The sequence below is a fragment of the Strix aluco genome, chromosome 3, assembly GCF_031877795.1.
Source record: "Strix aluco isolate bStrAlu1 chromosome 3, bStrAlu1.hap1, whole genome shotgun sequence".
Lineage (NCBI taxonomy): Eukaryota > Metazoa > Chordata > Aves > Strigiformes > Strigidae > Strix > Strix aluco.
Window position 1 is genome coordinate 82339710 of NC_133933.1, and position 16139 is coordinate 82355848.

Below are 16139 nucleotides of genomic sequence, written 5' to 3' on the forward strand. Positions count from 1 at the left end.
CCATCTCCCTGCAGATCTGCCTTCTCCACGAGAGCAGAGTATCACTGCCATGTTTCGTTCTCTGTCACCGTGAAGTTTCCTGCTTAGAAATACGCAGCTGCAGTCAGCACCCTTCTGCATTCTTGGTGTAGCAGCAGTGTATGTAAACACAGAGTTGGTATTTAACCAAGATCAAACCAATAACAAAAAAGGAAGCCATTTCACATGATTGGGGGTTTTATCCCTATTATCCCTAACTATTTCACAAATTTAGAGATAAAACTAAGAAAGCAGTTCTGCTTGTTGTAACATCAGCTTTAATGTAACCTTTCTGATTAACAAAATTAGACAGCAATTAAATAGTGATCAAATTAGTCTTTATTGGTTCATTACTTATAACATCTGTAAGGAAACTGCCTGGAAATGTAAGGTTTGGGTCTTTTATCCCACAATACCATGAAACAAAACTAACAGCAAAAAGCAACAGGTGTATTGCATGAGTATTAATGTACACAGCCGAGGGAGATAACATTCTGACACAAGCCCTTAAAAAAGGGTACTGTAATTTTGTTTAACCAAAATTCATATTTAACAAAAAATATGGTTTTCTGCAAAAATCTTATGCTGCCACATGCAACTCCCTGTTACTTAAGTACATCCTGTTTGGGCACTTTTAAGTTTTTCCAACGCCTCAAAATTACTTTGTATTTCTCACTTTCAGTTTTGTTAGATACTTTTTTTAAGACTACCCGCATAACTACAGCAGTTCCTGTTTCTTTATCTTCACCTACTATGAGATCCAGAGTGTCACCAACTTTCACCTGGAAACAGAAAGAGAAGATGAGTGATTATAAACTTTCCCTGGGGAAAACAAACCCCCACAGTCTATGTCAAATTTTAATTTTGTTCCTTTCTTTCCATTTAATATTCTTATCTCACAGGAGAGGAGGAAGGCAGGCAATACCAGACACACTATAGATCCTCCAGCTATGAACTTCCAGGAAAGTCCTGGCAATAAGTAATTAAATGTCTCATGACCTTCTCTGCCAAGAGCTTTACCCTTCCTGTTCCACAACCGACACCGAACTCTCTGAATAAGGTATAATGTAGTATTTTTTTTTCCAAAGGGTGTTTCCTGCCAATCTTTTTGTATCAACACAGACAGAAACAGCAAAATGCAAAGTTCTCCCTCCTGCCTTTAAAACAGTTTAAGGTGTTTTGAAGAACAGAGCGCTGGTCAACTGCTTGAGCACCTTTCAAAAGTCACAAAAGCACCTCTCGAAAACTAGCCTTAGCTTTAGGGGATCAGGAATTAAAACTTCTCTTCTTAGTGCCCTTTGATGACAGTAACCACCACCTAGGATCTCCCTCACATAAAAGGTGGGTAAAAGTATGTTTGTCACCATCCTGGTGAGCTCTGTTGTGAAAGAGTGTGGCCTGCAACCTTCCTGGCTCTTCTCCTAATTGTGTTCCTGTGTGCTCTATTCCAGATACAATAACTTTTCCTGAGCTACCCCAGTTTCAATCCCTTTCTATCATCAAACTTTTTCTTTAATCATGTGCCTGCTCCACCAATATCTCCAATTTAATCATGCTTACTCCATCAGCCTCACATCCATCATCACTTCCTTCAGCAACTTAGAAAGTTCTCTCCTTGCTGCCATCTGCCTTCTCCTGACTTTCAGCCTTAGATTTTACTCTCTAGTAACACAAGTCTCCTGTCTGCCTTAGGGAATAATGTCTTACCCAGGGAATCACAGTCACACACACACAAAGCTGGAAGTGGTGTTAGCAATGCTATTCATTCACCTTTGCAGAGTGATTTAGAGGGAAAAGAGGTCATGCCTTAGTTATTTTCTTGTATTGTATGAAAAGATTTAAATTTTAAAAAGTCTTACAGTTCTACTTTTCTTCCATAGTTTTTCTCCATTCAGCCTGAGTTCATTATTGTAGAATGCATCTTCTACTTTACTGAAGAAAAACAAGGTTTTATTGCATTTACAGTGTGCAGCAGACCAAATGCAATTGTTTCTTTGCAGATAAACAAGAACACCATTCATGTGCAAGGCACATTTCCACAACTCTAATTTGCACATAAAAGATACCTTTATTTAAGGTCAGGACAGACTTGAACTGGAAGTAAAGAAAAAGTCTTTCACAGATATTAAATGAAATAATAGAGTATGGTTGCTCTGTGCAATAAAAAGCTCTTTCTAAAGACCTGTCTCCTGAATATCGAACAAATAATGTCTCCTCTCCTGCACCAGCCAGTTTAGTAATTTTTAAGTGATCAAGTTATACTAATACTCTGTTCTAAGAACACTGCAATATAAGGCTTCTGTAGGTTGCATTAGATCAAACATTGCGATATATTTATAGACTGCACATTCACCTGGTTGACCTAGTACGTTAGGTTTATACTTACCATCACCTATTTCTACAGCCATTAAGTAGCGTATTATTTTACTCCCTCAATCTCAAATTATATCTTTTTATATTACTTAGTACATTATTTTGTGTTTTCCTCATCTTAAATAAATAGTAACTGATATTATGATATGTTATGATATATGATGCCTCCCCAGCAATCTTACAAATATTGCAGACAGCAAAAAGCAGAAAACAGACGATTTCAAGGGAGGTAAGGTGAAACAAACAAGAACACCCACACATCCAAAACGTATTTTCAGACAGTCAAAACAGCTACACCAAAAAAAAAAAACCCAAATACTGAGTTATTCCAGCAATAAAAGGGTATCAAAACTCAGATTTTAGATGCATGGCACCTTCCTCATCAGCAGGTTGTTTCTTCCATACTTACTTTCTTGCAACATCCAGACCAGCTTTCATGATCACATCGTATCGAAGAGACGGCACTACTTTTTCAAGATCTTTGTAATCTTTTACTACATTGGGGTCATTTTCAAATTCATCTTCCAAATCGCTTTCCTCTTCATCCTCTTCTTCCTCTTCTTCTTGTATGGTTTGTCTGCTCCTTTTAGAGCTTTTGTTACTTTTGTTACGCAGAAAAAGTACTGAGATACACTGTGGAGAAAGTCTTAGGGCACACAGTTTTACTGGGGAAAAGGTGAAACATCTTCTGTAGTTCACTGCGCTTGCTTGACAGCTACAGAATACACTTCTCCAAGAGGGATACAGTTTATTAGAGGGGAATTTCTCCCACAGTCCAAACCAGACATTCAGTTTTCTAAAAGTAGTGATGGGGAGTCTGAAGCCAGTCATTGCATACCCTAAAATAAAACAATCATATGAGCAACTGCTTTGACTATTGGAAGGATTTCTCCACATACAGCACAATAGTTACTACAAAAAGATTATTATCTCATTCCCCATAGAGCAACGCATCATCTAAAAGTGCAAGGCTATACTGGCTTTATGATCTGCCTTTCTCATACTCTGTCCACCATGACAAAGAGCTAAAACACCAGATGAAAAACAAACACTAAAACCCCCAGTGGAATACTCCATTCATAATTCCTTTTCTGGTGTTTAATATTAACTGTCCAAACACGTTTGTGGCATTTTCCTCCCTACATCTGAAATACAATTTACTAAAGAAACAGAAATGAAGTTAACTATGTCATAAAAAGCACAGGGAGCCCTACATTTATCATGATTCATTCTCAATAAAAGCAACTTGCTCAAGTAAACCCAGAAGAGTTGAAAGCTGCTTAACTTTGGTTTCTGTTCGGACCACAACACTCCTACATGGCAGAATGCTGCACAGCATTCCCTCTTGTTTCTCCAAAGGGGAATTAGCATCATGGTACAGTTCAGAAGTGACACTGCTCTGTGTGCTGCCACGGGACGGACACCAGCAACAACAGTCTCATGTCCAAGCTCCCCAGCACCGCTCCCTTCTGGAGCAACCTCTAAGCTGGGACAAGTAGGTGGAAACACCCCCAAAAACCCCAGACATCTTTCAACTCTCTTTGAAACTGATTTACAGTCCTTCCTGGCTAGGTGGAGCACTGGCTTTTATTATGGCCTTCTACGTGTGGAAACACGTGTTTCTTCAGGAGACTGGAGTTTGTTCCCCACCCCGTGAACTCAGCCCAAATCGGAGCGAGGCGGTTTTTGTGGTTGGGAAAAAGCCCTGACCAATGAGGGCAATTACTGGCCAAATAAAAATAACCACACCTCCCTGGCTTTTTTGTATTAACTATGTCAACTTAAAATATATGACATATAGTGTAAAATTTAGGATGCTGCAATCCTCACAGAAGACTTACGCCTCTCCTCAGTTTGGGGACAAATGCCTAGACCAGGGATTTGAACGCACAGACAATTATCACTACTTATTTTTAGTGCCCGATCATACTTTGCCCCGCGTTGGCCAGTGGGTACAACCGGCGGCTAGGACAGCCCTTGCCAGGAGGCCGCAACGGCAACGCCCCCAACGCACCGGGCGGCCCCTGCCCCGCATGACACCGTGAGGACAGAGTCACCCGCCCGCTCGGGGGGACACACGGCCCAACGCCGCGGAAGGCAGAAGCCCGCTCCCCGGCACGCAGGCAACACCCCGCCAGACACCCCCCCCCGCCCCGGGGACGATCCCTGACCCGCTGTTCGGGCCCTCGGTGCCGGGCCCGCCGCGGGTGGGAGGCCCCGGGGAGCCCCGGCTCCTCCGGCAGCTGCGCGCAGGCCCGGCCGCCGCCCACCCCCGCCGCCGGGGAGGAGGGGGGCGCACGCCGGCCCCGCAGCTTCCCCGTCCCCGCGACCTTGGAGCCGCGGCGGCCCCGCCGCTGAGCGCGCCCTCGGACGCGGCGGGGAGGCCCGGCGAGGCTCGGGGCGCGGCGGGCCCCGGCGCCGTTACCTGGGTCCTCCAGGCGCCTCGGGCCCGGGCCTGCCGCTGCCGTCCCCGTGCCGCCGCTCGCAGGCCGGAGGCGGAGCCGCCTCAGCCCGGGCTCTGCGCCCTCTACCGGGACCGGGGCCCGGCGGACCGGCTGAGGGCGGGGGGGGCGTTCCGCGCCCCGGGGAGGGCGGGCGGGCAGCGGAGGTGTCTTTCCTCCTCCCCCCGTGCGCATCGGCTGGGAGCTGGGAGAAAGGCGGGGGCGGCGGGGCGAGGCGGGTTCCCTGCCGCCCCCTCCTCAGCCCCGGGGCGGGAGGTCGCCGGGAGGAGCCCCCTGCGCCTCGGCGCCGGCCCCTGCCCCCGCCCCGCCGAGCTTTGTCCCAGCTATTTCCCGTTATACTTTTCCCCGTCGCTATTTTTCGCGGTGTGCGCTTTTTCGATGTACCCCGGTTTGGGGGGGCGGCAGACCCCAGGTTTGCCTGCGGGGGTGCCTCGGCAGCACCTTCCCCCCGCTGCCGGCGGGCCCCGCCCGGCAGGGCCTTCCCCCCCCTCCCCCCCCAGCGCGGGTGCTGCTCTCCAGACCTCACTGTCAAAGCACTTGGGAGTAATTACGTTAATAGTTTTGATTTTACACACCTCTGACTTTCCCTTTGCAAGGCTTGAAGTATTTGGCCTCTGTGACCTCGGTGCCAAGGGCCGACCCGTGTTTTCAGCCCCTCAGGCTCTGCCTTCGCACCCAAACCAGGAAACTGGAAATCTCTCACTGGGGAAATGACCGAGCAGATGCAAAAATGTTCTGACCGCAGATTAACTTGAAAGGCTTGGCCACCACGACAATCTAATGCAAACCCCGTTGTGGCCTGGGTTTCCCTTGTCCTTACCTTTGTTACTTCACATTATGTCTCCCTCTTCCACGTCGCATCTTCATTACTAGTGGTAATCCATAATCCCTTCTCTCTGGAGCTCAGCAACTAGGTCCAGCCCTCCTTATGCCTTCTCCCAGCTTTCTCTCTGCCACACACCAGCCGCACCTCTCCTGGTGCTTCTGAATGCTCTGGCTGCTCAGCATTTGGGGAACTCTCTGTATCTGTACAAAATGCAACCCCATCAGATTAGCAGCATCTTACCCTGATGTAAAAGGTTTATGAGGTTCTGGATAATTTTGGCAGATGGGAGAGTGCCTCAGCTTTAATGTTCTGCTTTAAAATGCCTATCACTTCACCTGACAGACCAATCCTCCCTTGGAAAATTATCAGCAAATAGAGCAAGTGCTGTAACTGTAGGGCTACTGCTGCAGAGGAGCTGTGCAATTAGCACGGGCATTATAAGTGATTGCTTAATTTTACACCTGTATAAACTTTGTCATAAAACGTTTGAATGAGAGGGTTTTATATCAGGGATAATTTTGTAATGGAGCAATTCCTTGGCAAAGCTATTTCCCCTCCTTAGAAACCTCACTGGGAAGGAACCTGCAAACATCTTTATGTATTTTGAATTTTCTAGTGCTCAGTTCTGTGAGATTCTGACCAATTTCAGTTGGGAATATAGCTGGGAATTTTTAGCACTTTTCCCCCATATGTCTTAAAATATACATACATCCTTAATGAGGAAAAAAAGAAAAGGTGTTAGGAGTAACTTTCTTGCATTCATAGAGGCACACAGTGAATCAGAACAGAAATGTATTCCCTGAGCAGAAATGCTACCTTCCCTATAGGGGAAAAACCCCACAAACATAGTCTTCCATACATCCCACTCTTTTCGGAGCTCTTAGAATTTGATTTGTCTCTCGTAGGATTAAATCCATGCTCTAACTTTGCTGAGAGTGAAGATAACTTAGTAAACAAAGATATAAGTATTAGTGCCTTTCTAGGTTAGTCTGGCATTATACATCTGTATCGCATCTTCCTATTAAAAGGCAAGTTAAAAAGTGTGGCTAAAGTCACTCTGTCTTTTATAGTCTTCAGATATGATGATATAGTGGCATCTTACAAAACCAGAACGTCATCAATTCACCATTCAGTATCTTGCCCGCAGGCCTTACAGTTGCAGAAGGTTAATAGTGTGGCACTCAAAATCTCCAGTCCTAGAGGAAATGTGACTTGGTGTCATGAACAGGCAGCATGCAGCCGATTTATCTCAACATTGCGCAACCCCAAACAGAGCCATCACCTCTGTCCCGCTTGCTTCATTTCCTAGTCCAGCTACATTGGCAACTGTTCTAGTTGTACTAGTTAGAAGGTACATCATGTTACCCTTATGTCTTGGTCACGAAAGCAGATCCTTGCTAAGGTTTTTGTCAGGATTCATTCAGTCCTGGGCTGCAGAGGAACTTCAGTGACACACGGGTCTCTGTCATCCGATTCCCTCCCTGCCACAGAGTAAGAAGGGGCATGGAAGCCCACATCTTTAAGATTTGTACTCCAGTGGTGTGAGGTCTTGGCAACTCCTCACCTGGGTCATTAAGTGCATTTTTTTAATGACCAAATAGGCAAAAATTAAGTTAATATTCATTACTACTGCTTTAATTATATCAAACTCTAATTATAACCAAAAAGTTCGGATGGGGTGAAGACCAGTCTAATTTTTCTCTTCTTGCAGTTTACCATTAGATGGCAGTGAAGAGCTCCCTCTCAAAGCTGCCACAAGCTCGGGCTGCGCTCAGAAGAGGCTTTGCCCAAACACAGACTGCTCATACATGTATCTGGGGAGGGTGTTCTTTAAGCTGCTTTCGGGTGATTTGAAGTTTTTTTCTTTTTTTTTTTTTTAAATCATATGACACCTCAGCAACATACAGGCAAAATTTTCAGCTTTGGTCTTCAGTTTCGGTGAGAAATTAGTCTGACCAAGATGTATTCTTCTTCCCATGGCTATTCTCATAGAATTGCTTGATTTTTTTTTTCCAGTGGAGTCATCTCCTGTCTAGGAAGGGCAATTCCTCTCTTTTTTATGGTTTTCATTTAGTGTATTTCAATATACTCCCTATGGCATTTGCTCCCAAGGAGATTAGTCTTTTAGTTCTGATAGCTGAGAGAGAAAATTCTTAATAGCTTTTGAGCTGTATGTTGGAATCTGTAATCGGGAATTCCTTCCCCACTGCCTAGGGTTTTTTGTTACCTTTATTTTCCTGCCAGGTTGGCCAAGTGACCGGAGTAGATCTGCTGACACTCGCTGCATCTCAAAGTCAAGAGCACCATGTTGCCATTCTAGCCCTGTGAGTAGCTCTGACTAACATTCTGCAATGCACATCCCACCAGATTACTTGTCACTGCAGATTTAGCTTCAGCATTACCTTGTTGGAACCACATGCCTTTTAAATTACACTGCTTATTTCAAGGTGTACTGAGAAGGTGACTGGATGGTGTTCTGTGCATATTTATGCAGCCTGGGAAAACACAGTGTCCCCGTGTGAGCATCACCTTTAAGTCTGTGCATATTCATTTGAATAATAAGCTAAAGCTCCCTGACTGCTAATTCACCTCTACCAGTGGCACACCTATTGTAACTGCTTAGATGTTCTCTTTTCTTAGTCCACAGTCTGGAGGCAACTCCTCTAGCTTGTTACTTGCAGCCAGCCTGTGACCAAATAATCCTACCATCTCTTTCTCTAAAGCCTGTCTCTGAAAACTAATCTTTCATACAGCAGAAGCTCCTTTTCTAGCCCTGCCAGTTCTGCCTTTTCAGTTGGCACACTGCTCTAAACTGGCTTTCCTTTCTCACACATTTACCCATATCATCAACTGTGCCATTTTTACTATGAAGTGTTGGGTTTATTCTCTTTAGGATACCTTTAATGTCTCCAGCCCCCATATACACTGAAACTTGGCTCTGTCTCTCTCTGCTTGCAACTCTTTGTGTTGCCATTTTATCTCTTGCAACCACATTATGAACTTCTGTCCACTTCTTCCTGCAGCCACATTGGTGTCCTGCACAGAGAATCCCTTTCCAGAAGTGAGCAAGGTCTCACAAAGCACCTTTGCTTGCTTGCAGCCTACTTATTCCTTGAAAATTCATCTGAGACATTATAGATGGATAATTAGATGAGTAAGGTGAATGAGTTTCAGGTATTGTTTTATATTTCTTTAAGTGATGGAGATATAGGCACTTGCTAAAGTAATTTTTTTTCCCCATCCTTTTCATTACTTGACTAATTTGGCTTTTGTCTGCCTATTCTCTTTTACAGTAGAAGGCCACACTGAGCCATAATGAGAAAGAAAATGGAGGTGGGCAGTGCAGACTGCTCTGATCAGCGCTGAAGAAGCTGATAGAGGCCACCCTAATAAGTCAGAGCATGGCAACCCACTTAAACCAGAAATACATAGCTGCCTTGCCAGCGAAAATCGGTGTTACATCAGCGGTTAAGCGAACAGGAGGAAACCAGTGAGTAACTTCCTTCAGTCAGCCTGGTATTCAATCCAGCTACTTGGAGATTAAAGGCTCTGCAGTTTCACTGCTGTTTCTTCAAGTCCCAAATTTGGTGAGAGGCTTGCAATGAGATTTGTTTGTTTGTTTTCCCCTCACTTTCCTGATTGCCAATTGTCTAAAACACGGTAATTTTTTATAGGAAAAGTTAATGTACGGTTTCCTAAGACAGGCTTTCAGACTTTCATTAATTCTGTAGTGAACATGCTCAGGTCCTGCTGGTTTTGGTTGCTGCTCTAGGATTTATCTGGCTACTGCTAACAGCGGGTGGCAACTGCAATAAAAAGAAAAAGCAATCAATTAAGCATTTGTTATTTGAACCTTACTTATTAGCCATAAAACTACACGATCCATGAGCAAATGTTAATTAGTTTGAATTATTTGTTTACTTCTGTGTTTCCTCTGTATTCTCCTCAGATTAATGGCTTTACTATTTAGAATATAATGTTCTCTTCTCTAATTGATAGTAACTAATACAAGATATATGCATGCAAGTCTAACATAATTAATTTCCAATGAGGAAATTTAGATTGTTCCTCCATCTGTGTACAGTTAAAGTCCTCTCTTTTTTAAAAAATATGTTTTGTGTCAGGTTTGCTTTTAAAAGCAGAAAAAAGGCTCTTCAAAGTACTTCAGCTTCCACTGTGGCTAAGGGACAAAGTTGCCTTCCTTAGCATTTATAAACATTACTGCATTAGGAAAGAAAAATGTATCTGGAGGTTTCAGTACATCTTTGATATAAAAGTGTCCAGCTCCAGAGGTATAAAAGATGTGTAAATCACATAGTAGGAAGACCTGGGATGATCTGTCTCCCGGGAAAGTGTGCCCTTGCAACACTTGCTATTTAAACTCTGAATGTTCTCATCACTATGTGACCACTCCTCTGCATCTTGCCTAATGATACCCTGTGACAAAGAGTTCACCATCTAAATGATAGATGAAGTCATAACACTCTTAGTGATACATGATACGTGTTTCCTTTTAGCAGTGCATCTTTTCAAAATCTAGACCAGTCCCTTTTTCTATTATGAAGTGGGAAGAAGAGCTGATCTACCTTCTAGAACTTGTCCATTCATACACTTTTTAATCATATTTGTTCTTATTTTGTCTTCTAAAATAAACAGTTCCAACTTTCTCTGTTCCTGTTTATCAGATTTCTCCATGGTTCATTCTCATTACCTTGTTATCTGTCTGTCCTGTACTCAAACTAGAAATTACTCAGCCAAGGTTACAAAAGAATAAGCCTTTTGGGATGCCATGCAGCAGTCATGACTAGGACTGAATTCTGAAACTGAGTACTCCGTAAGACAGCTCCCTTTTTATAGAGACTATCTTTCTTATAACTGTGGGTAAAAATCTGCCGTCTAGTGGCAAAGAGAAAGCAGTAAGTAAAGATAAAAAATAAGCAAACAATAACAAGGAAAACAGGGAAACAGAAGAATACTGAATTCAAATTGCGAGATAAGATTTTCAGCACTTCTCAAGAGAAGATAAAGACTTCCACTGTTACCAGAAGAAATGCTTGGTAGGCAGGGCTAAAAACATAGGTCTTGAAATGTATCTGGGATAGAAGAAATCCCAACAGTCATAAACTAATGGTGACGGTTAAAATGATTAATAAGAATGCAGAGATGTTCAGTGAACATTTTTTCATTTGTTTGGAAAGAAGCAGGATGAAGAAGTAGTATAATATCAGGATAACTAACTTGTCATCCAGTGGTAAGAGAGGTAATACAGAATATCCTATCCAATGGGAGAAATCACAGAGAGCGCTAGCACGCAGGCTAATGGTGAGAACTTGGTTGCACTAATTGCAGTTAGTAGTAAGTCTTACCGTAGAAGGAAAATTCAAGGAGATGGTAAAAATGCTAATGTTGCACTATTGTTCAGGAAATGGAGTGAGATAATCTCAAAATTGCATCAGACCACAAACATTATGAAGCTGCTGCTGCAAAAGGAGACAAATTTCTTGTTGAGTGCTGAAATCTCAGTTTGAGTGGAGTGTGCTACTTTGGACAACATGATCTCATGAAGACAGATTTGAGAGAGTACAAAGGAAAGTGACAAAAATGCATAGAAATCCTGTGAAGAAAGGTTGAAGGAACTGAACTTGTTCCTCAAAATAAGGGAAAATACAGTGGCAAATGTCTGAGCTAATCACCTACACTCTTTTGATAAGGAAGAGATGTAGGCATCTCCAGGATGTGATTAATCTGTTTCAGATGTCTGTGTTGAAATGAGATGAATGACATCATAGAAGCACTTGTTTCCCTTCATCATCTATCAAGGGTTTCCAGGGAGACTCACTGAAATGTAGATGGCTGCTGTCATGTGACCCTTCCTCCTCTCAGTGTGAAGTGCTTGATATGTTTTCAACCGGTAAACACTTTGTTACAAATCTGCCTATCATTATTATCTGTGCACTTTACTATGGTGATGTAATAAATTATTACTTTAACTTTTCAGCAAAGAAGACTTTGTAGTAAGATAAATATTCTGTAAAGATAGTTTGGCAAAGAAACGTGAGGCCTACGGAAGGGAGTACCTTCACTGTTTTTTTTTCTGAGAATTACACTTAAACCTGCCTCAAATCAGAAGATGGAAAAAATGTAATAAAAAAAATTTTGATAATTTTTACTTCTTCATGTCTATAGACCTGTTATCTGACATTATGCCTCATGAGTTGAAGGAAAGCCCTGTCTTGGTTTTGTCCCATACCAAGTAGCATGATCCCAAGCAATCCCTGAGCATGATTCAGGGGTTGGCCCAGGCCAGGGACAACTACCTACCAATAGGCAGTTTAGATTCAGCCTCCATTTTCTGGAGGCTGGGAGAGTTTAATAGCATGGACGTGGCTAAACATGTCAGTTGGCCTCAAGGCCAAAGAACAGGCTCTGCTACCATTTAATTTGTTTGTATTGATGTCACCCAAGAGTTTGTTTGACTTAGGGAGAAAGGTGTGCTTTCAAGCAGATCTGAAGCCACACCTAATTGTGTAAGCTGACACCATCCCTTGAAGTCTACCCAGAAGTCAAAAGATCCATGGTTATTAGGGTGGCAATTCTTCAACACTTCTTCTTGAGACTATTTCTGGAATCACAGTTTCACTTCTGCTCCAACTTCCAGGCTTATGATTCCAGGGCTGGAAATCATGGCTTTGTTTACTTCCACAACTATATACCTCTAATTAAGCAACCTGATGCTTTTGCCTCAGATCAACACAGAAAGGAAACAGCAGCACTGCTGGAATCTAATGAGGGTCTGGATCTTGGCAGTAAGGCCCATGTCTGAAGACGTGTATAGTTGAATCCAATCAACATTTATTACCAAGTGGAGATTTACAGTACCACCAATCATGCCTTCCATTAAAAGCTCTACTCACAGAAATTTAATATAATCCCTCCGCTGGAAGAGGGAATGTAATCCTCAGTATGTATTCCAAGTTCTTACCCAAGACACATGCTGAAAAGCTTTGTCCAGTTGTCTAAAATCAGTTTCAATCAGCCAGCTCCCATCAGTATTTCAGTCTTGCTCTGCAATGATAGAGAAGGAAGTGTGTGCTTCGTAACAGTTGGCAAGTTTTGATTGTATGGCTGGAGCTCTGCTGCCGCTGCAAGAAAGGTCCTTTCTGCTAAACAAGTAGCAAGAGGAGGGCCAGACTAGCTAATGAAAAGATAGTGTTCCTATATATTAGAAAATATTGACCTGTGAGTTTCTCAAGGCAAAATCCATATGGGAAAAAAGGACATCGAAGAAACTTATCACCAGATGATGTCAGCATAGATCAGCATATACAGGCTAGTCGATACCACACTGTGCTAAGCTAGATTTTCCTCTTCAAAGTTGTCATCTGAAAAAAGATCAGGTTCTAATCTATAAATGGATAACATGTTCACAGATGGGTGTTAACTCATAATATGACCCAGGTGAGTACTGAGAGCTGCAGTGCACTCTAGCATGAGCTTGAAATGGGTGAAGACCCTGGGACGAGCCACAGTAGTGTAGTAAGTTCTAGTCTATGCACAGCCAAGAGTGAAGAGCTGGTTGGGAGCCCAGGATCCAGTGATTCTCACTGGCAATTGATGCTCCTAAAATATTTAAGTTTAGATGGATCAAGATTGGCATCTAAAAGGGAAGAGTAAATTAATGGTTAAGTCAAAATTAGTTCTCACGAATTCCACTCAATGCTCTGGCTACATTTATTTTGCTAAAGCTTGTCCAAATTTAAATATGTTAACTTATACGTCCTGGAGACTACTTCTCTACTTCCTTTTATGGACAACTAATTTTTTTTCTGCCAGTCTGATCTTGTTTGCTAATGCATTATACAAAGCAGCACAAGTTTTGCTTCTGATCACTAGATTGAAAGTTATGTCTATTGCAAAGTTCAATCAACTTAAAAGTCACTGGTGGAATACACAGATGAACTTACATTTAACCCCAAAGATCAAAGCAGTTTTCTTCCTTCTCTTTGTTAAGCTTTCTCATAAAATATTATGTATTTAACTGGGAGAGGTGCTGAGTACTAATCTGACCTAGAAAAAAACAAAGGAACCAGAACAATAGGGATTTGACAATAATATCTAACATGATATCTCAGCATCATGAAAGCTCTTAGAGCACACTACTATCAAAGGATGTTTGAGTAAGAGAGTATATTGTCTTTTCTGATGGAAAGAAATAAGAATTGCCTTTTGGCCACCAGATAGCAGTGCTTCACTTTGTACAGTCCTCAACTCCATTACAGTACTTCTTGCCTTGTAGAAAAATCCATATATTGGGTCCTGGTCTCTTGCTCACATACATCTTTTGCAGACTTCATTATAGACTTCAGCTGAAAAAAAGTAAACGTTTTGGAATTAGGAGTGCAGGTGACTTATGTGTTCAGGAGGAATCAGGAATATTGCAGCTTTCCTGAATAGGCAGAGTCAGTTGTAGAAATCTAATGGAGTGTAGGCATTATAATTTCCAATGACAAAAGTTCCAAAGAAAATTTTGAGCTTAAAATGTTTTAACAGTTCTCCCTTGCTGCCAGTACATTTCCTTATTTGCATTAGTATTTCAGGAATATTTCAGAAAGGCATATTTTTGGCCTCAGAACATAAACTTAACATAGATTTATTATTTCTGTAATTTATAATTTCTGCCAAATGTTTTAAAACCTCTGCATTTTTATTTATTTTTAAATAAAGGAGCAGAGTTTATAATATTTTTAGCAAAAAGAAAGATATCCCCATTTTCCCCGAACCTTGTTAAAATGCCAAAAGTACAATACACTATATAATAATAATTAGCAGTCATATAATGCTGTGTTGGTTCATGTCACCTTACAAGAACCCTGCGTCATCTTCATTTTTCACAGATGCATTTCCAGACCTCAGGTAAGGTGTGCTGGGTAGAGAGAATGGGAAAGGTCATCTGATAGTTATTCCCTCCTTCTCATCTGCCCCAGCTTTGACATTAACATGCCTCAGCTGCTGCTTTAGCCTGCAACAACCAGTTATGATCCCTACAGGATCATGCCACAGCTGTATCACTTCCTTGTCTCCCAAACAAGGTGGTTGAAATTATAATGGAGACCATCTCTGGCAGCTTTGTACTAGAATATTCTTTGCTTTGGCTGTCACAGAGCCCTAACTGGATTCCCTTCCTTTTGCATCTCCTCCAGGGGATCTGGTGGTGTCAGAATAGTGTGAGCCCTCACTTTATCGCTGTGATTCACGTGACATGAATTCTCATAGGGAATTTCACTTTTCTGTAGCGAGTGAAAAGGTGACCTTCCCTCCCATTTGTGATTTCACTTAACTGTGACAACTAAAGCAAACAGTTTGCAATGAAAAGTAGTAATAGCAAAGTTTTCAGCTTTGTCACCTCTCCATTTTAAGTTGATCAGAGTTTCCTTGTTTTTCTTCTTATATCTCTACAATCATGAAAACTCATCTTCTGGTAACCAGCTTTCAGCAGACCACCAGTGAATATTCAGAGACATAAGACCCTCAATTTGATGACCATTCCCCTAGTTACTGTACAGATAAACTCTGATACTTACAAACTAGACTCTCTCTATGATCAGAGATATATAAAAACCAAGGGAATATTACTTCATGAGTGCTCCAGGCTTAGTGTACCTCTCAGAAGGTCTTTCATCTTAGTATATGATATCTTGGGTGGTACAGCTTGCAAAATGCCTTTATTCCTGGAAAAACAAAATAACGACAGCTCTGTCAGGCATTCTGAAGCAATTAGTGTGGGACTGGGTTTAGAGTATTTTGCCTAACACAAGTCCCAGCATCCAGTTCTGCAGCACGTCTCCATGTCTCTTGTGCTTCAGGACCGACTTCTAGCAATGCCCTCGAAAACTCCTGAAAAGCAGTCCTGCCCCTGGAGATGGCAAATGAGTTATGCAGTGCTGAACTTCGATGTCTCCTCACACTTTGTTCTGAGATAAACACAAACATATACAATTTTAAAATCTATTGATTAGTCTGAGCTAACAGGACGTCCTCCTCTTCTTTTAACCGCTCTGTCACAGTAAAATCAGCATGTCAGTGTCTCTTATAGAGTGGACACAGACCATTTTCGTTAATTTGTCTGTACACTGAGATACCTGACTGATCTGGAGAGGCCCTGGCACAGTCTGTCTTCAGTCTATTAAGGGAGAAGATACACTACAACTACAGTATTCACTGTGCTAGAAGCTAGAACCTTACATATGCACAGGCTACAGCTGGAAGAACCTTCCACTTGTTACACAGGTTTCCTACTCTTTAAGAAATAATGATAATAATAAAATATTTAGATCCAAAGAGTGCTTGAAATTGCAACCTGTGGTCTGAAGTCTGAGCACTGGTGGTGAGGCAGCTCTGAACAAGGTGGGATCTTAACTCCTCAGCCTTTTACCCACCGTTCCCACCATTTAGAAATCCAT

General features: G+C 42.2%; 1 protein-coding gene across 1 annotated transcript; it reads right to left on the minus strand.

The window, feature by feature from the left end:
- Nucleotides 1-334: 334 nt before the first annotated feature.
- MTRES1 (mitochondrial transcription rescue factor 1) lies at nt 335-4952 on the minus strand. Its single transcript, XM_074819404.1, has 4 exons — nt 4817-4952; nt 2801-3230; nt 1878-1950; nt 335-800 (listed from the first exon to the last, which is right to left on the minus strand). Exons 2-4 carry the CDS (start codon nt 3220-3222, stop codon nt 624-626), a joined length of 672 nt encoding a protein of 223 aa, XP_074675505.1. The 5' UTR covers nt 3223-3230; nt 4817-4952; the 3' UTR covers nt 335-623.
- Between the last annotated feature and the right edge of the window lie 11187 nt (nt 4953-16139).